This window comes from Trichosporon asahii (assembly GCF_000293215.1).
Source record: "Trichosporon asahii var. asahii CBS 2479 unplaced genomic scaffold scaffold00075, whole genome shotgun sequence".
NCBI classification, from domain to species: Eukaryota; Fungi; Basidiomycota; class Tremellomycetes; order Trichosporonales; family Trichosporonaceae; genus Trichosporon; species Trichosporon asahii.
The window spans coordinates 1,413,490-1,434,026 of record NW_014040850.1 but is presented as its reverse complement, the minus strand read 5'-3'; the positions used below and the strand labels follow the sequence as shown (position 1 = coordinate 1,434,026).

General features: G+C 55.9%; 3 protein-coding genes across 3 annotated transcripts; 1 reads left to right on the top strand and 2 right to left on the bottom strand.

Moving 5' to 3' along the window:
- Positions 1-913: 913 nt before the first annotated feature.
- Positions 914-6,637, bottom strand: A1Q1_06063 (uncharacterized protein; the record flags this gene model as incomplete). The annotated part of the gene is made up of 13 exons (XM_014321272.1): positions 914-1,588; positions 1,633-3,795; positions 3,837-3,893; positions 3,951-4,193; positions 4,242-4,813; positions 4,868-4,947; positions 5,390-5,539; positions 5,593-5,654; positions 5,772-6,031; positions 6,071-6,181; positions 6,243-6,343; positions 6,397-6,498; positions 6,543-6,637. The coding sequence occupies 13 exons, from the start codon at positions 6,635-6,637 to the stop codon at positions 914-916; spliced, it is 4,671 nt and encodes a 1,556-aa protein (XP_014176747.1).
- Positions 6,638-6,869: 232 nt separating this feature from the next.
- On the top strand, positions 6,870-10,531 carry A1Q1_06062 (uncharacterized protein; the record flags this gene model as incomplete). The annotated part of the gene is made up of 9 exons (XM_014321271.1): positions 6,870-7,421; positions 7,460-7,517; positions 7,605-7,635; positions 7,673-9,094; positions 9,161-9,628; positions 9,671-9,864; positions 9,917-10,086; positions 10,147-10,236; positions 10,313-10,531. The coding sequence occupies 9 exons, from the start codon at positions 6,870-6,872 to the stop codon at positions 10,529-10,531; spliced, it is 3,204 nt and encodes a 1,067-aa protein (XP_014176746.1).
- Positions 10,532-10,764: 233 nt separating this feature from the next.
- Positions 10,765-19,089, bottom strand: A1Q1_06061 (uncharacterized protein; the record flags this gene model as incomplete). The annotated part of the gene is made up of 11 exons (XM_014321270.1): positions 10,765-10,843; positions 10,935-10,983; positions 11,073-11,154; positions 11,199-11,443; positions 11,504-12,639; positions 12,683-14,407; positions 14,552-15,212; positions 15,500-17,135; positions 17,186-17,984; positions 18,037-18,090; positions 18,131-19,089. 11 exons carry the CDS (start codon positions 19,087-19,089, stop codon positions 10,765-10,767), a joined length of 7,425 nt encoding a protein of 2,474 aa, XP_014176745.1.
- Positions 19,090-20,537: the final 1,448 nt, after the last annotated feature.

The following is a 20,537-nucleotide window of genomic DNA, read 5'->3' as shown; positions in this document are numbered from 1 at the left end:
GTGCAATTATTAGGAAGCGCAGCGTTTTCTCAACTAACTATCCACAAAATCAGCCGAAACGAGCGTGATACGGCCTGTTGAGTGGTGTTGCTATCTTGAAAACGACGCAAGATCGAGCTGCGATAGTGCAACGTATATGAAGAGGAGCGTCTTCTCATCTATGTGCCCAGAAAATCAGGAAAAAAAGAGCAGAAATGAGCGAGATACAGCCTGTTCAACTGCGGTCCAAAAGCCATATTGGACGTCTTACCAAATGTGAACATGCACAGCCTGTGATTTCCCCACCGAGCGGCTGCGAGATGCCACATTGGCACGGAGAACAAGGCCTCGGTCCCGCCCTCTCACGACGAGTGAACCGGTGGAAGGGAGGAGACTTTGCCTAGATCCAAGCTTTCCCACGGTTGTTGGACAAGAGATTGGACAAGAGATCGGACAAGCGGTCGGAGACGGCCTTGCCTAGATCCAAGCTTTCCCACGGTTGTTGGACAAGATATTGGACAAGAGATCGGACAAGCGGTCGGAGACGGCCTTGCCTAGATCCAAGCTTTCCCACGGTTGTCGGACAAGAGACTGGACAAGAGATGACAATATACTGCCCTCCTCCCATGACCAGAACCGTCAGGCGGGCGAATTCCAACTCCGCCTCCATGGCACGTGCCAGAGAAACTTGCCACGTTGCCTCCCTTTCCGAATGAGTCCTTGGCAACAGCGCAGGCAGAATGCCCAACGCCTTCGTTTCGACTTCGTTTGCGACCCACAACAAGTCCGACAGATGAATGTCATGTTGCTGACACTTGTAGATCGGTTGCTGCAGTTTCGGTCTTTGGTATTCGCACAAAGGCTCTGCACAGTACGTACATCTACGATATGAACATCGGCGGACGCAGTGAACTAGCTATGATCGCGCGCTAAATCATATGGAGCCGCGCGTGCCTTTGGCCAGACCTCCGATCAGCTCGTTCAAGACAGTCCGCCGCCGAGCGTCGGCCTCTGCCTCGTCGTCAGCCCTGCCCATAACTCCGTTCTGTTGCATGAGGTAGGTGGCAAAGCTTCGCTGGCCAGTCGAGAGGCGGGGAAATAGAGCCAATGTGCGGACATCATCCGTGATTACACACTGCACTGCAAGAATCACTCGGTGAGCCGCTTGCCGAGCCATGACCGCACAAGAAGAGTCCAGCCGTAGGGCCTCCATAACAGGACCTGCTAGCTGTTTCGCTTCGACTTCCACTGCTTCTTGAGGAAGATGCAATATGCACATCCCCATGGCGTTCAGAGCGAAGCTGTACCCTGCAGCAGCGGCGCGTTCACCGTAGACCTGGTCTCTGCTGGTAAACCCTGTGCCCGTCCTCACAGTGCTGATAAATCTTTCGAGCGCAGCGTGAAGGAGAGACAACAGAAACGGGGGGTCACACACTTCCGTAAGAAGTGAGATCATTGCGTTGGTGGCTTCCAGAATCATGCCGTTTGTTGATGTCCTCAACTGGAATAGAGAATCCAGTAACGCATCCTCACGATCCTCGCACAGTGACCACTGGTTTTGTACCAATTCCCAGAGGGTCACCATGCCTTGCTCCAGAACATCGGTTGCCTGTCAATCGTTAGCTAACGCTACCCGACTTTCGCTGTAATCACCAATCCCGGGCGGAGGAGGTTAACCAACCCTTCAAATATGCGATCGAACAAGCGCGTGTGCGACCAGAGGCTTCTAGAGCTGGCGTAGTGGTTCCTCGTCGAATCCTCTAATGAATCTGTCGGGTGCGCCGTGCAGAATAGAGCAATGGATTGCAGATTGGACACCGAGGGCTTTCCCAAGGTCAGGTGCTTAACATCCTCCTCGATGCTGTCCCCTGCTGATGACTGCTCCCGCTTCAACATAGCCATCTGATCGAGCAGTTTGCGGCGTTCAGTCCACCAACTGCGTTCGAATCCCCTGCTCTGCAGTGCCTTCAGTAGCGTCGGCGTCATAGCTCTCGGGGAGTCTTCCCACGGCTGCTTCAATGGTCCACTGTAGGCAGAGGTGGGGGTGCGATACATCGAAGGGGTCGTCGGTTTCACAATGGGTCGGAGAGGGGTCACTGGAACTTCAGCCATGGCGTCTTCATCATCGTCGAAGTCGAGCAGCTGCTGGGCGGCTGAAAAAGCCTGAGCTGCTTGGGCCCGGATCTGCTCATCCGCGGGGGAGTTTGGGAGGTGATCCATGGAAGTCGTGGAGGGATCAACTGCTCGGTGCGATACCCGGCGCACATCGTGATGGGGGAGGCGAGCAGGGAACCCAGAGGGGTAAAGGCCTTTGGTTGGCGTTTCGCTCTCCAAGAACGCAACGCTACTCGAGTCAATCTTGAGAGATGGGCTTTGAGACAACGCTCTGGACAATGTCGACGCCTTAGAGTGCGAAGAGGTGAAAGACGATCGCTGCACTGACCTTGGGGGGGTGGAGGAAGGCGAAGAGCCATTTCGCGGGGGAGATCGAACCGGAATGCCGCTTTTGCGCATGTTGGTTCTCGGCGTCTGCTGACCAGGGGCAGCAACGGCGCTGGAGCCGACCGAACTCTGCAAAGTGCTGCCCGGGCCAGTTTGCTGCTCGATCAAGTTGGGGCCTTCGGGAATGTTCGCGGGTGTCTCAGGTCTCGAGCCGTTGGACCTCGCGTTTTCAAGACCTGGCGCTGGAGTAGACATCAGGCTGTTCGCTTCTGGTGGGCGGAGGCTAGAGGTGACAACTGTATTACTGGCGGCCTCGCCGGTCCCAGCGACTCGCGCCGAAACGTTGGGTGACGAAAAGGCTGGAGTCGGTGACTCCAGGCCGCCTTTGGGTGTCACGGTTCCTTCGCTGGGCGCGGAGGGCGGGCTTTTTGGCGCCCTGTTGGGGGTGCCGTCTAAAGGCAAGGTCTCGATTATCGGCTGGCTAGGATCTTCGCCCTCCGCTGCACGCTTGGCTGCAATCTGAGCGGCTTGAGCACGTTTTGCAGCCAGTAAAGCACTCATAGCCGAACTGCGGGGGGTCTTGGGCTGAGAGATCCTGGCGGCCCCGGGGGTACTTCCTGCGCGAGGATTGGCTTTCTCGAGTTGTTTTCGAGCCGAGCCGTCTAAAGCGGCCAACAACGTAGAGGCGTAGGTGGGCCACACCTTTTCAAAGCTCCAGAAAGCTAGCCGGCCCTGCTCTCGAACGAGAGGGTTTGTATCAGCCAGACACCTTTGGAGGAGCTGCTGGATCTGCTCCAGCACACCCGATGTCCCTTCGACGAGCCCGCGGTGACCCTCGACCTGAGCCTCGAGATAGGTTTTCAGATGCCCAGCTCCGTACTGGCGTGTCTGGACACTCTTATCCTGTATGGCAGCACTGATGTGCCCTATCAGTTTGGCCGGCGTTGGTGAAGTGTGCACCAAAATCGCAGTGACAGCTCTCTGCGACTTTCCGGCGACAATTCGCTTCGTCAATCCGCTGCGCGTCAGCGCGAATTCTGGCGTCCGAACTTCGCTACTTACGCCATCTTCCCCAACGTAGGGAGTAGAAGGTCGAGCGACGGATCCAAAGATGGGCCCAGAGCCTCGGCGAGCTCTTGCACCAACGCGCATGATTGTTGGGCGACTGTCGTGCGAAGGCTCAAGAGCTGATGTCGTCAGTAGGCCGCCCCGATCACAAGTAATCACAGTTTTCACCAAACCCTCCACAAGACCGGCCTTGAGACCTTGCAAGAAGGCTTCAGGTTGGGTGAGGAATGCCTTCCCTCGTAGCATGCCTCGTATGCGAATGACCGCCCGTTCACGGGGCCCCCAATTATGCTCAGTTTCTTTGCCCTAGTCCTTGTCAGACCTCACTTTCGATAAGCAGCACGTACGGCAAAGTGAGGGATCATGGCTTTGAATTCGTTCTCGAGATCCTTTGCGCTCGCAATCTGCCTGTATCAGCTACTATGCCTGCTACGCCCATAGCGTCAAAGTTGGTCACATACGTAAACGACGTCCACGACGTCGGCCGAGGTTGCGGATGTCGGTCCATCGCGCACAGCAGTCGCACTCAAGGTTGCTGGGGTCGAAGCGCTTGCCCTAGCAGGGGTGTTCGTTCCTGCGATCGCAGTCCCTCCTAGCACACGGGCTATTATGCTGTCTGATATTGACTTTCGAACCCCACGAGCCAGCATTAGTTTCTTCAACTCCGAACGGGCCGCAGCTGGAGTGGACGGCGGTGAGAGCAACTCGACAACAGTCTGCCGTTAGTAATCCAAGGGCCAAATTTGACTCACCTCTCGGGCACTGTCGCGGACACTTCCGTCCGAGTCTTCTAGGAGCGCTACCAGACTGGGAAGCCACGGTTTCAAAGGGAGTTTCGCAACTGGTTCGTTCCGTAGCTTCGCTAGAATCTTCAGAATCTCCAGCTTGGCCCGCACGCCCCGGCTTCCCATGGTATCCTTGACCGCGGTCTCCCACACAGTAGTCAAAGAGTCTTTCTCCTTTCCTTTCACTGATGGCGCGATTTGGGGGGTTTCGATCTCATAGCACTTGGCTCCGAGTAACGAAACACAGATTCGAGCCGGCCCGTGAACCTTGTCCTTGGGGTCGTTGAGCTTCTCCATGAGAGAAGGAAGGAGCGATAGGACCGCCACTCGGAGGTGGGAGTGCGCCTGGCATGACGGGATGAGAGGAATGAAGTGAGGAAGGAACGAAGACAACGTCGACGTCACCAAGAGGTGCGAAGGTGAGCGGAGAAACGGGCTGATCAGAAGAGTGATCGCATCAATGGAGCGGTCTGGGAGAACTTCAAGATCTTCAAGCTTTATGCCCCAAAGCTGGATGAGGTTCACCTTCTTATCCACATCTGCCGGGGTCAGCTTCGGAAAGTGGATGCGCATATTGTGCACGTGGAACATACCTGCGGCGCGAAGAGAACTCAGAAAAGCCTCCACTTCCTCTTCAGAGACAGCTGCCATCCTGCCGCTGTAAGGATAGGCGCTATGAAGACTGATTGAGTTGTAGTGCGATCTCGCAAGTAGTGGTCAACGGTGACGCGACTCGAGTACATAGAGGTATGGATGTGGCCGATATCAGTAGGGGTCAGTGACGTCCGATCGCGACGCGTTCGGGAAATGCTTCCGCCGGCTGCGGCCGTGCCGTTTGAGCTCGATGCTACACGCTCTGCGTTTCGAGACATTTGCACTCCTGGAGACTCCGACCGCGGTGCCTCTCGTGCACCCGGCCCAGTGTACAACGCAACAATACATAGCTGGCACTAAACTTCCATCAGAATGCGCCTGATACCTTGGCGAAGAAAGGTTAGGTTATACTCAATCATGCCCCGCCGTGATTGCCAGGTGTCCGTGTGCAGTAGCACAACCAGCGCTAACTGTCTACGACAAATGTCAGCACCTTCTCCCACAGCGTCACGATCACTCACGGTGTAAACTGCCAGAGAGATATTGTGGTGTTTGGTAACAAACGCGTTGATTGAGTCATCCACGGGGCCTCCGTGTCTTCACTATCCACCAATGCAATATCATTGCCCCCACCAGGTGCAGCTCCTGAAGATGTTGCAGATCCTAAAGCCCTTGTGCAGCGTCAGCACGCAGTCATGCGCCGTAACAAACAGGCTCCACTCACTTGTAGATGTCACGGAACTGCAAGAATCGGGAGAGATACTCTGTCACTTGCTCCATTGTAGCCTCGTTCCGGTGCCGGTTATCGGTGGCAAGTACAACCCCAGAGTTGATGTCAAACAGATACGAATTGTCCATGCCGGACGTCTAACAAATCAGCAGATCATCATGTGCAGTACTCACTTCAGTGAAGTTCAGAAGCAGGGCTTCCACGGAGGGTAGCATCTCCATGTTCTTCTGAACGACGCGGCTCCATGCGTCGCGCAACAGAGTGTCATGGACACTCGTCATCTCCGGCTTGACTTCGGTGGAAAGATGGCTGAAGATACTGTTGCACGTGTTCGGGTCAGACAGATCGAGAGCGCCCGCATATTGCTGCAGCGACGGGTAGTGAAAGTCCTCGAGCTCTTCTTGAAGGCCGCTTTGCACTTCCACGAAGTTCTCTACATGGGTCAGCACAAAGAACCTGAATCATCATTCACCTTGCCTGTAATCTTCAGACAGTGCCTCAGCCTTGTGTACGAAGATGAAGAACTTCATGGCCGGGTTCGCGAGATATCCACGCAGAAAGACATAAACAGCCTGGCGGATGGCTTCATGATAGGAGTCATCGGCCTTGCATGGTCAGCTTCCACCGCCGAAGTCGTCACGAACCTGCATATCCATGACATAGACGATAGTTGAGAATGAAGCCAGGGGTGCGTCCAGCTGATCGAGCTCGAAGTTCGACGGCGTGTCCCATATCTGTAACGGAACTATCGTGCTTCCCGTCAGAACAGTGCCAGCGAGCGCCACGCAAGAGACGTACTCATAGTCCACCTTCTCTAACTTCTGCGTAATACCTATGTATGGGACGTCCTTCACAGGGAGATTCTGGAAAACTGTCTTGATGCAGGAAGACTTGCCAGCTCTAACAAGGGTTAGCGAGCGTTTACAGGGCGGTTGCAAGCTTACTTGCGCCAGCCAGTTACAAGAATCTTCTGACGCTGGTCCGAAGTGGTTTGGTTACCACCCGAGTCCTTGGGGGAGTTGGATAATGCCCCAGACATGACAGCAAAGACTGATGGCTACTTGAGCAAAGGGATAAGGGGGAATGCCGGCTGTCTTCAATGCGCACCGTTGACGTCAAGCAGGCGTCGCACCCTGCACGCACTGATGACGAGTCACGTGACCATTGTTTTCGTGGACGCGTCGTGCGGCTGTCAGGTATCTCGACGCGTTCTTATCCTAATGCCCATCGTGTTTTTCTGACCGCAACACGCCTTTGCTGCGCTCACCGCCATGACTACGCCTTTGGATTCGCCAGAATCGCTACCGGTGGTGAAGAAGCGCACGTACGGTCGTACCGCAGTTGAACGCGATCACCAGCAGGAGAACAGCTTGCTGTTTGCAGATCTCGACCCTTCGCCCGACACCGCGAATACTTATCCCCGGCACACTGGCGACGACACGGTTGGCTGGCGACAACGAGTAGCGGAGCTCGATGCCGCGTCGAATGAGGAAACCACCGAAGAGAGTCTGGCGGACGCTCTGCGCCAGCTTCGCAAAATCGGTCCACACCCTCAATCGCCCTCTGAAACCTCTAACTTGACCTCGCTGTCTACTACGGCGCCCACCTCTACTCCCGCCACAGGGCATGAACGAACTAAATTAACACTCGAGGAATCGCTCAATGTGAACCAAGATCCGGGTGGCAGGGGTACGGTTGGTAGATTGCTAGGACCCCGAGGCTCGTGTCTGTCTGAGAATGAACCTGCCGCTCAGCATACAACTCTCCACCTGTTTGATGAGGACGACACATTAGGAATGGCAACGCAGAAAGGAGGACCGAAGGTGAGTTTCAGCATTCGTGAACAACGCTCACTGTGAAGGCTTTGTCTAAAGCCGATAGGCATCAAATGCACAAGGACATTGCCCAGGCTGAGCGCGGTACGTAACTCCCGCCAAATTGCTCTGACTGTTCAGAGCGCCCATTGCAGTTGTCGCGGCCCGAACAACGCTACAGACCAGTTACAGCATGGTTGAAGAATGCCAGCGTAGCCATCGAGTATGTTCTTCCAGATTCAAAACTCAACTGACTGCAGACCGTCATCTTCTCCGGGGCGCGGTCCGGAATCGGACGATATTCAGCAATTCACTCCAAGCTCGGCGGCAAAGCACGACGGTCAACAAGCTTCCTGCGGTCCAATCATCCCTGCGTCATCCTCTCCATCCAAGAGCTCCCCTACTTTGCAATCGAAACGTGCGCCTGGAAAATTTCCGAAGTTCGGAATGCTCGACGATGACCTTGAGGAGCTTACTCTCGACGGAGTGCTGGCCGCTACGTCTAAGAGGAAGAGTCTGAATGCCAGAAAGAAGGCGGCACTGGAACAACAGAGGGAGTCATCCCGGCAAGCAATCGCGGAAGATGACCCACTGGACGTAGTCCTGTCAACTCCCGAACCCAATGCTTCGGGGAAGGAGCGACAAGCGCCCAATGCTCTGGCTATCTTCAATCGCACGAGTGCTGTATCGGCACCCTCTAGAAGGCAACAGCATTTCTCCAAGATGTCCGGAAAGCACAAGCCCAAGAAATCGCTCACTGAGACGCACGCGGAGTATGCAGCGCAAGAGTTTGGTCACGCGAATTTGAAACGTAGAAACGCCGGGTCACGACCCGCCGGACAGAAACAAGGACGTGATGAGCCAGTGCAGCAGACTCAGGTAAACGACAATCTACTCCGGCATCATCAGGAGCAGGCCAACAAGCTGTCCAAGGAAAAGGAGGCTAGATACGGAGCTGCTAGACAACTTCCCCCGAAAGAGCCCTTAGCAGCTGTGCATTTGCTTCCAGCGTTAGACAGCCAGCCGGCAGATGGTAGTGACAGCGACGACGATTATGTCGATCAGCAACAGTCGGTAGCGTCGTCCAGCGAACATGAAGATGACGGAGATTCCGCCGATCAACATGGGGACACAACCATTATCGGCGAAACCATTGATGTCCTCAGTCCGCTCGTTGTTGAGGGGGATCGCCACACCGAGGATGACGAAGGGGACGACGAGCTGGCCACTCTTAGGCTGAGGAAATCGAGGACGCGCGCTCCCCGTCGTGTCGCGTTCGAATCGGAAGATGAGGAGGATGGTGTCGACCATGCCCAGACCCAGAAGCCCGTTGGTGATAAGCCACCGAGCACCAAGGAGCCCTCGGGCTCCCTTGATCTCGCCGGCTTCGGGTCAGTCGATGGAGGGTTTTCCCAACTTTTTGGAGAAACTCAGCCACCGCAATCACGCTTTCAGGTAAGTGCGGTTTCGCCTGAGGCGCTAACGTCAAAGAGTGATGACGCTTTCGCTGGCCTACGACACCAGGAGGCTGGTCTACTTCCTGCAGAAGCTCTCCTGCCTAGTGTCAGCATATCGGAGAGCCAAGCATTGCGAGATAAGGCGCTGATAGCTGGGGAGACTGAGGCAGGTGCAGAGGCAGGAAAAGAGCCAGATGAAGGGCAGCGCTATCTCAATTCTCAGGGGTGAGTAATGGACCTCCCCCGCGCTGATCCAAGGTTCTTTACTCAGACTCGACCAGCCGAACGCAGTTCGCCCAGCATGGAAGACGCCGCTCCAAGGTCGTCAGTCAGTATAGAAAACGCTCCGCATGAACCGGCCAGCGTACTCCCCTCATCCACGGTGCTGAACTCGAGTTCTCACTTCGAGACCAGCCCGACACAAGCAAACTTCGCTCGTTTGAGGCGCCGCGGGTTGGCCAGTGCAGAGTCACCAGGCGATGCTGGTAATCTGTCAATGGTGAAAGCTAAAGAAGTCAATGCTTTTGATGTGCTGGACGCGGGAGCTCTTGCAGAGTCGAGGAAGGGGAGGGTTAACTTCGTGGATGAGCAAGCTGAGGAGAGCGATGAAGACAATGGGTGGTTCTTTCCCCAGAAAGATGAAGGGGACGACGAAGAAGATTCCGGCGACGAGGGCTACATCAAGGAGCTGGTCGATGATGCTGCTCTGACGGCGGAGGAGAAAAGCAGACTGGCCATGCAAGCAGCGGAAAAGCATCGGTAAGTGCGTTGGGACTGGGCGACCCATTGACCTTCCCACAGTGAGATCACACGTGAAGACGATGCTCGAATCGAAGCCGAGGCCAAGAAGATGACTGAGGGTTACTATCGACGCAAGCGCCACGGTAACGAGTTCATGTCGGACGAGGATGATGAGGGAGGAAAGACGCGGAAGTTCAATAAGAAGCAGCGCCGCCAGCGCAGACTTGACCGAGAAGACGGTCTCTATAAGATTGGTATGTGGGCTGAGGGTCCAACGCAAGTGGTAGCACGTACTGATTATTCTAGGAGGCGAAGAGAACAAGTTTTTGGAAGCCTACGAGGCTGGACTCGAGTCAGATGTTGATTTCGAGGAAACGCCCGCCTCGCCTACCGGTCCTACGTCCCCCACAAATCAACGCCTCACCGCTCATGAAAGAATTGAGATGCTGAGGGATAGAGGTCGTGCGAACAGAACAGTGTGTACCGATTCCATAGACATCTGCTGACCACATAAGGCTGGCGTGGGCCCGTTCCAGGAAGAGGAAGATGAGGCTACATCCAGAGCGTTTGCAATCAGCAGGCGCAGACGTGGCCATACATCTATGGGAGGTTCGGAGAGCCGAGAGGTTTGTTCAGATGACTCCAGCGAGAAGCAACTGACATCAGGAGGAGAGCTCAGCCCTTGGCAAGCGTTCGGTTCAGGACCTTCGCAAATTCCTTGCCGACGAAGCTTCGAATCCTAAGCGTTCAGGAGGGGGTGTATCGGTCGTCCAGCGAAGCAACGTGGCCACGGCCACGAATCCTGCTAGCACATCTCACCCAGGGTCAACAGTCAACAAACCTCGTGGTTCGAGTCGCGAGGCTCGACGTCTTGGTTCGTCGAACAGTGTGCTGATGGATAGAGCCGAACGCTTTGCTTGAATACGTGCCACGTTCAAAATTGATTGTACCGCAATGTAACTTTGTAGACACTTGCCCACTGCCTGTAACACGTAATGTTGCATATATGCATATTTCATCTTAACCGAAGACCAAAATCGACGAGTTACAAACATCTAGGATGGGGCATGTTACAGAGGAAAACGAGAAGTCACAACACTGATCCAAGGGTATCAGTTGGTCATATGGTTGTCACCGAGTGCTCCGGGGAGCAGCTAAGTGAAAAGCCGACTTTGGCGAGGCACTGAAGGAGCTCGACCTTTGAGAACGGTTTGGGTAGTATCGCAGAGAAGACTGTTCCCCGCTCAGATACGGCCTCATCGTACGCGGTGGCCGCGATGACTGCGTGTCAGCGGGCATCTTCGCCTCAAGCTTTAGGACATACTGGGTGTGTTCTGGTTGGTGTTGGTCGTTGAACGCAACATTCTCGCCACCTGTTCACCGTTGACAAACGGCATGTTCATATCACAGAAAATGATGTCGAATTCTGTTGATTAGCCGCACGCAAACACTGTGTACTCACTTATACTGCCCATGGCAGCTGCCAGGGCTTCGGGCCCATCTTGGACACAAACGCATCGACAGCCCAGACGGGAGAGGAGCGTCTCAAGGACCTGAGTGTCAGCGAAAGCTGCGAGTACCCGCTTACCATTTGAGAAATGGGATTGTCCTCGGCCACAAGAACAACTAGTGACTTGCCAGCTGGATGACTAGGGTTCGCAGCGGGTACCAGTTGCCCCTCTTCGGTATTGGGACGTCGGGGGTGTGTCCAAGCCTCCATGTTCGAACTCCAGTCTGAGGCACTCGACCCAGACCCGGCTCGGAAACGATTGCTCGGATGATGTCGCAGGCTGTCGTGGTCCATGAGCTTCACGCGTTCAAGAGCGTTAAGTTCTGATGGACGACGTATATGCAACGAGTTCCCGAAGGAGCTCGGCGTGACTGGCGACGCACCCGCCCTGGAGGGGGTGGAAGCGGCAGAAGACGTTGAGGTGGAAGGTGACGGGGGCCCTCGACCCCGAGTGCTGGCCTTCCGGCCCACATGATGACCACGCAGTCGATCCTTGACTTCAGCAGGTTGTCCCAGTGCTGCGATGGAGTCGGAACGAATGCGACGGATCACGTCATCATTGGCTTGCTTGAGAACAGGGAGATTCTTGAAGTTGAAGGCTCCAAAATCGTCTGCTTGTTCCGGCTGATCGGTTGCCACGGCTGGGTCAGAGTTGAGCGGAGGATCAACGGCCGGAGGAGTAGCCAGAGGAGGCAAAACTGCAGAGTGTTCCTGATCTGGAAGAGTGTTGGCTCCCCGAGGGTCGAAATAGTCTGTTGACTCAGGATCAGCAGCGTTGGGCACAAAAACGGCCTCTGTGGAAGTGAGAGTTGCAAAGTCGATTCCTTCGAAGAAACAGTGGGCTTTGACTTCATCAGCCCCTCGAGCTCCCAATCTCTGCGCTGGATTGGAGCACATCAAACGGTCCATAAGGTCGTGAGCATCGGGGGGGATGTCCACTTCATCTTCGTGCCAATTGATGCGTCGAGAAACCACGTTATCGAATACTTTCTCAGGCGATTCGGCATGGAATGGCGGGACTCCGTAGAGGAACTCGTAAAGAACCACTCCGACGGCCCACCAGTCAACCATGCGGTCGTCTGTGCTGCCTCCCAATATGCTTTCCGGCGCCAAGTAATCCGGAGTTCCGACAAAGCGGGGAGGTTCCGCCCCCGAGTTGGTGCCAGCATCCGACGATCCCTTCGCGCTCGAACGATGGCGCATATGTCGAGGTATTGGTCCATTGGATTCGGATCCACTCGAGTCATCTGCGGAGGGGCTGTCCGCCAGTTGAGGAAAATACGATACACCGGACTGAGACGCAGAAGGGACTGGAATAGTTTCTGGGGATAGAAGTGGAGAGTCATTAGAGGACATGGATGATCTAGTGGTGACGACTGTGCGAAGCGAGGTACCACGCAGGTATGGGGGACGAGGGCCGCCGATCTGGCGATTCAGCAAACCCATCTTCGACAGACCAAAATCGGTAAGCTTGAGGTGACCATGCGAGTCAATGAGCATGTTATCGGGCTTAATGTCACTGTTAGGTCAGCGGGGCAATATTCAAGGTATATATATCTTACCGATGAGCGACATTGCGTCCATGAAGATACTCCAGTCCAAGGACGAGTTCTCCAATGTAGTTGCGAGCCCAGTCGAGGGGGAGAGCACCCAACGTCTTCACCAGTGTAGCGCAATCTCCTCCGTTCAGATACTCCATCACCAGATAAAGGTACTCCTTGCTCTGGAAAGAGAAGTAGAGTTTGACAACGTAGGGCGAGCTGGCCTGGTTCATGAGAATGGTCCTCTCGGCTTTCACGTTCGTGATCTGGTTCTTGGCGATCATGTCCGACTTCTTGAGCGCTTTGATGGCGTAGTAGTCTCCGGTCGCAACTTTCTTCGCGAGATAGACGGATCCGAAAGCACCTCGACTGATAGGCTTGATAATCTCAAAGTCCTTGATGGAGGGGGCCGGCGCTTTGGTCGCGATTGTGCTTCCACTTGCTGCTAAATATGGAGAAACTGGTCCTTCTCGGATAGCCCTAACCGAAGACACTCGACGCGTGTGCCCTCGTTGGTCGCCTCGCTCTAACGGACGAGATCGAGACCGAGAAGCGTCGGGAGAACCAGATAAACCCTCGCGACGAAGCCGTGTCAAGTTGCTCATGTGTTGGGGCGTCGACGGTCTGTCGGTGGCTGATGAAGCAGCCTCTCCAGGGCTGTTCGTAGAGCGCAAGTCCTCTTCAGATTGCGAATCTTGCAGGACTGAGGGCGCAATAGGCGCAGCGCCAGCTTTCGCCAACCTCTGGGTGGGCACATCTTGAGCTGCACGTTGAGGGTGACCCTGGGTTATGGGTAGTCGTACTGCGGGGGCTCGAAGACCGGGAGCCTCTTGGGGTGTATTGGCAGCAACCTCTGTGGAGCCGGCTGATGCGTCCAGAGCATCTGACCCACTGTCAGAACCGCTGGCGTCCTCGCTGTCGGTGATCATCTGATTGATTTTGTCTTCCCATTCGTGGCGGATCTTCTCAGAGTACCTGATTGTACTCTGCATACGAGCGACAGCCTTCTGCTTCTGGCGAAGCTGCTCCTCTATCAGAGTGAACAGTCTCGCGAGGCCGCTGTCTGTTGTGGGTGGCTTTTGCCAGCGAGTGATCCGCAGCAGTTTCTCTTCCGACTCGGCCGAAATGTAGCGTTGCAGGTTGAAGGGCATGTCAACTTCGCTATCTAGAACAGATGGCGTTTCGATCTTCTTCGCGGCCAAAAGAATGTCGATCACTGCTTGCAATTGCGCAACGTCAACCTTGGTACCATCGACTCCCTGAGCATCTTCTGGCTCAGATTCCGAGGAAATAGACTCGGGGATCTGATAGAAGACGATGGGCCGGACTGCGGATGCCGGCCGCAAGTCATTGACAGTCAGATCTGCCTTGAGCTTGTTAACTGTGCGCACAAGCTCGCACAGACATTCGTTCGCTTGATCGATCTCCGCGTCCAGACGGTGCACAGCGTCACATGTCTCGTTGTGCTTTTCGAAGAACCAGACGACAATTTCGCGTTCACAGATCCGGCAAAGCACGCTTTCTGTTGAAATGACGCCGTCGCGGGGGAAAACGGCATCGGTGATCTTCTCAACCTGGGTCGCGGTGACGGGTTTCATAACCCACATTGTATGGGACGGCTCGTTGTTTTCGCGAATGAGCATTCCCACACCTTCGAGCTCCATGTAACTCGGACCTGGTTCGCGCTCATCGGGGGACCCATCGACTTTGTGCGCTTCGAAGCGGAATCGGAGTTCGACAGTGTTGCTGTCGTCCTCAAGCAGCGTTTGGGTAGCCTCGGCGAAATGCGAGATGTCTGCTGGTGCAAGGAGGTCCGATATTGGTCGGTCGAACAAGTCTTCCGGTTCACGCCTGGAATATGTTAGCGACCAGTCGAGACGTTTAACTTACCCGATGACCTCGTAGATCGCGTCGTTGACATAGATGATTTCCTCGCCCTGAAGGCTGAGCTCCATGACAATGTTGACCATCTGTGCCTCTTCTGCCAAGATACGGAGATCTTCGATCGCTTGGGTGGTGTCATCGAGGTTGGCCCTATCCTTTGCGTCGACTGCTGACATCGCTGGAGAACCGATCGCCTGAGAGTGCGCCAATGTCACTGTGGTTGCTGATTGAGAAAGATCTTGCTCTATATCCGTCGACGCCGCGGAGAAGACTTGCGGAGGCTCAAAATCAGAGCGGCCTGGTTCCAGCTCGAACTGCGGGATGTCTCTGGTGGGCCGTAACAGCAGTGAAAGAGGTTCGTCGGCATCCTCGTCAAAATTCCAGAAGCCCTTCTCCGCTTCCCACCATTCCAACACCCGCGCGAGACGAGCGACCGCCATCAGGATATCCACATACCAAGCACGCCCAGGCCAATCCTCATGCTCGTCCCAAGCCTGACCAGTGCCCTGTATTTTGCGGACAATCTCAACGCAAGCAGAAGGCCGCGAGATAAGGCTGTCGACGGTCAGATCCAGGACGTCTGTCGCCAACACGATCAAATCCTGCAGTGAGGTTAAGAACAGTCTGTCGGCATCTGCAGGCCCGTCGAACCCTTGGTGTGCGTGGCCTGAGCCACGCATGTGAGGCATTGGGGATCGCGAGCGAGATGTTGAACGTGAGCTGCACGCGGAAGGCTGATCCGCTGACAGACCCCTGTGCTCCCGACGAGGAACGATACTCGGCCGTCGTCGGCTCATAGACTTTCGAGGGCTAGATGGCACGCTTGAGAGAGCGTTCATCCTACGAGAAGGACTGGAGATGATCGCAGAGGTGGACATGGACATGGATCCACGGCGACTGGAGCCGCGCGACGGAATATCTATTGTCAGAAGACGTGCCGCAGATAACACTTACTACCCCCGATTGGTGGAATGTTCCAGTCATCTTCGCTATCAGCAGGATCCAAAGAAGGGGAATCAGCAAATGTGTCGAAGTAATCTTGACGAGGATCTTCGATGTCCTCCGTAGCTGCCATTCGCTGATCCACGTAGATCGTGATAGTGCCGATGATTTTCTTCAGCGTCGAGTCACATTGTTCCTTTGCGGCATTAAGACGTTGCTTCACATGCCGCCGAACAGACGCCACCGTCAGATCTGCTCCTGGAGCCACGGGCTTGTCGTCCTTCGTCTCGCGCGTACTCAGCGCAGGAAGGAGGGGCGATGGCGATTGCTCCCACTGCGAGGAGGCACTCAGGCTCTGACCGAACCCATAGGATGACGAACGTGAATTCGCTGTGTGTGAGATGGCCACAGATCCAGACGGCATCGTGCTTCCACGTGAATCGTTGGAGCCGGACATGTAAGAGCTGCCACGATGTCGCGAGCCGGACAGGACCAGATGATTCGGTTCCAAGTCCAACCGCAATGACGGCTGGTTCCTGCGGGTCTCGAGGCCAATAGCATGACGCTCGATTTGCTTGATACCGGCCTTGTGAACCACAGCAGGAGCGGGTTCTGCGAGGGGTGCGACGGGTACGATGGGCTCAACTGCGCTTGCAGGTGCGATGCCACTGCCTCCGCCAGCAGCGCTCACTTCTCCCCTGGGAAGATCCATGTGAGACGTCGAGGGGCGAACAGACCGCATCGACGTTGACGACGAGCGCCGTACCGGTTCAGGAGGATGGAGACTTGAAACAAGAAACGTGCTAGAAGACTTGTCGCTTCCGCGCCTGCTTTGAGGGGCAGATGGTACTCGAGGATGCGAATATGCCGAGGGACCAGACGAGGGCTGAGTATCTATCTCGGCGTCTGCGGAGAAGTTGCTCTTGACAGCGTTCCACCAACCTTCCATCTTCGAGACCAGATTTTTCTTTCTTCGCAGAGACAGGTGGGTATCTCCAGAGGCAGATCTCGTGGATCCACCGCTTGTTTGGCGCGGTCTGTCCAGTAGTCCTGAACGCTTCGGGTTCGGAGATCTCTTCTGATCCATTGCGGATATCGCCGAACGAAGGGAAAGGCTTCGTCTCCGATGCATGCCAGACTCTTGCTGCTGGGTTGGCTCACCCTTCTGGGCATAAGACGTCGGTGGTGGCTCTGCCGCGACTGTCAATGTAGCTGTCGAAGCACTGGGGTCGAGGGTCGTCTCTTCCAGGTATGACGGCCCGACGATGGGTGATACGGGCTGTGACCATTGTCGTTCTGAAGCTGCCTGTGCCTCTGCCCGGATCTTCTCGGCCTTGTAGGCTTTGTACTCGTCATACCAGTCAACCCATTCTATGCTCGCCACAGACCCTGTCGCTGAGACTTGCTTCTCCATCCGTACACTGCCGAATTTAGGTTGGAAGGAATCAATCCCGAGGTGAGAGGAGTGTGAGTGAGGCACCTCTCTGTGCTCGGCATGAGGACGTTGACGAGGCCCAGGACTGTCCACAGCCCACTGGCGAGCCGACTCCCAACCTGAAAAATGCGATCCCCCTCCTTCGACGTACGAGGCGCTGAGACGGTTTGCAGGTGAACCACCTGGAGTCAGCAGCGGAGGATTCTCGCCTTCCTGCTACGTTAGCTGAGATTTTCGTTGTGAACCCACCGGACTGCCAACACCACGGGGGCGCCAGCGTTGCATTTTCGCCTGTCGGCTTTGCATAATGAGATTCGCGTGGCTTGCTGCATCGCCAATTGCTGATACGCCTGCTCGGAAGCGGCTCTGAGTCGAGATGGTCCAACCCCGTCGAGATGGTTTGTGGGAGACGAGCCCAAGCCGGCACTGGACGCCTCTTCCGCCATTGACGAGCTCCCTGTTGCAGAGGAAGGCGAAAGCACAGCCACCGGAGAGGAGCGCCGGGACAGCATTGCCTCCAGTGTGGAAGCTCTCGATCCCTGCGAGGCGTGGGGGGGCGTGGTTGGTGAGACGCCGGCTGAAGAAGGGCTCGCATGGTGCGGGGCGGCAGATGTAGGAGAAGACATGGAAGAAAAGCTAGACGCGTCTGTCGTTGCATCCAGGGAGTTCCAACGAGAGGATGCGGAGGGTGACGAAGATAGTGCCGCGTTCAAAGCACCAGGCGGCAGAGACGCTGAAGCTGGAAGAGCCAACTTTCGAGGTGGCAAGCCGCTGATGCCCTTGTCGGTCTCGGCAGGCGATGGATTGGGCGTCGGCACCGATGTAGAAGAGTCACTGCTGTTGTGGTGTGGCGGCGGCGTGGACTGAGTCTTGATAAGATCCGCCGCAAGTCGGACGCTTGTTGGAACCCGATTCAGCCGAATGGACGCACCTGTGACGGAGCGGCTCAGCGAAGTCCCGGAACCATGCTCGGCCACCACTCCCGCGAGACTCCCCGGTGTCTCTGACCATGGTGATGGAAGGGGGTCCAACGGCGATATCAGCGACGCGGATGAGGAGAGACTGCTCGACCCCCCGTTCGGACCATAACCAAGACGCAGAGATTGCTGCTTACGCAAGTCGACGGAAGACGATCGCATATATTCTGATCCTCGTCGAGGCCGCGTCACTGGGCTAGAAATTAGCGGAGTTAGCAGTGCTTAACTCACCTGGAAGGTCCGGGGGCGGTCACCTCGGCCTCCTTCTTCGGACTTGCTGGACGAGAGGAATCCTTGGACTTTCCCTTCCCTTTCGAAACCGATGGCGCGGCATTCGGATTACCCCAGCCGCTGGCCCATCCCAATCCGAGAATGTTGCTGTCCCGGCTTCTGGAAGGCGTGGGTGAGACCACAGCGATGGGGGGAGGTACCGTCAGAAGGTCAACCGTAGCTTCCAGTTCTGGACTCCCAAACGCCAGTGGACTAGAGCCGCCGCCTCCCGTTTCTGAAGCCGTCCCTCGACCACTAGATCCGCTCATGCTGCTGTGGTGCGACTTTTGCGAAGCAACATCACTCCACATGTCGACACGCCGGCTACTCGATGGGTTGTTCGCAGATGTGGGTGGTGAACCCCTAGAGGCTATAGCTGAACCTGAGCTGAGCGACATACTGCCAGATCGGCGTACCCGACTCTTGAGTGACGACCCAGGTGTGGTCCCCTGTCTTGTCTGTGATGGGCTCGGTGGACGAGAGTAGGAGCGGCGAGGAGGTGCAGGATCAGGAGGCCCAGACGGACGGCCACCTGAAGTTGTCAAGAGCGGGCTTTCAATTGCGGAGGCTGCACCGCTCGCGATCGAGCCCTCGTCATCGGAAGGATGAGGGGAGCATTCTGTTGACGATGCGGACGAGGACGACGAATCGGTGTGGGATGCCACAGTCACCGCTTGAGCGAGCGGAGAAGAGAATGACGGCGTTGTTGCGAAGGCTGCGGATTTGCGTCCGAACGGCTGGGATTGAGGCAAGCCTGAGGCGGGCACTTGCAGAGCTGGTGGGGACGCTGCTGAGGTTCGAACCGTTGAGGGTTGAGACTGATGGGGGGGAGACGATCGCCGAGAGGAGGGTGATGGTGCGGTAGTCGAAGAAGCCGGCTCGCGCTCACGGTCTTCATCAAGATGGAAGACGCCGCTCATGATAACAGGTTGAGAGGGGGGAAAGAAGAGGTGGGGCTCAGTGTGCCGAAGGTGGGACCGCCAAGGTCACACTGAACGTTTGGCCGGGCGGGGATGAGCCTTTGAACAGCTCAACACATTGCCGACGGCAGTGACAGGCCCGCTGCTGAAAGGTTCGAAAACGAGATAGCGGAGTTGCCGGAAACCGGATGGAGGGCGAAGGCGAGGTAACGATGTTGCCTGGGGAGATGGAAGGTCCAGGTGTAGTTCGGGAAGCAGTGTACGTACAGTAGGGCGAGACACGGGGATGATGAGTATAGTTTAGGGGAAGCAGTGGGGGCAGCGGAAATGGTGATGCGGGTACGTCGCAGCGTTGAAAGGTCGAGAAGTCCAGATGGTGATCGAGGTGCGAAGGTGTGGAATAGTCAGTCCGTCTCGTGCACTATGGAGGTATGGAGGAGGAGGTCTGGCGGTGTCGGATGGAGGCCTCCCTACCTGCCTAGTCAGGCTGATGGACGTCAGCGGGTGAAGGGTCTGACCGTCGGCCGCACCTGGACTTGGGACCTGACTACTGACGACAGCCCAGCTGAGCTAATTGAGGCCAGAATGCGGAGTCACCCGTGGAGGCCAGCCCTGTTGGCTGGGTGGCAAGGCTCCATCTGAATATCCACTGTACGTACAGAGCATGCGCCCTGGAACCCTAGCCGTGTACTACACGCCCAGCACGTACACTTCACCCCCCTCCTAAACCTGTACTCTCGAGCTATGCGAATGGCAAACTATGTTTTACACAGTTCGTATACTGTATGCACCATGGTGCAGTTGCTCACTGCCACTGCAACTCTCGCGCAAGCGACCACCTCTACTGCATCATGCAGCGGCAGCACGCGCTCTGTAAGAGCATCTGGCAGGGGCGCATCGCTATTGCGTTGCCCAGCGCCGCGCTCCATTGCCCGTCGTCACCCACCTTCTCATCGTTCTGCTGCGAGCAGGTCCGCACACCGCGCGGCATCCCTCTCTCGGCAGGGAGTTGTTTCTTTAGCCTATGGATGCGGGATAGACAGCTGTGGCCCAGCAGATGACGCGCCGGAATTGCCCGATTTGCACTCTTTGTATTCTGCAAGACTTCTACAGGTTACGAAAGCTTCTCTGCTAACTGTGTTCGATCCATGAACCCGTCTCGAAACCCTCAATTCTCAAATTGCCTAGTAGTCTCGTTCTCCGCGTTCCTCTCCTCGTCAGTGACGAGACTCTGTTCTCGCCGATGAAGGCAACGGCCGCTGCCATGCGCCGCCATCGTTGACTTGCAAACTACCTTCGACGCGCATGTGTAAGGGACGCAAACGAAACAGTCTCCCGAACCCCGCAATCGGGTGATCCGGTTACGTAAACACTGGCCAGATAAGCATCCGTCAGGAGTCGGTTCTTGCTCTGAATCAACGACATGGGATCAGGCACCGAGAATTGAT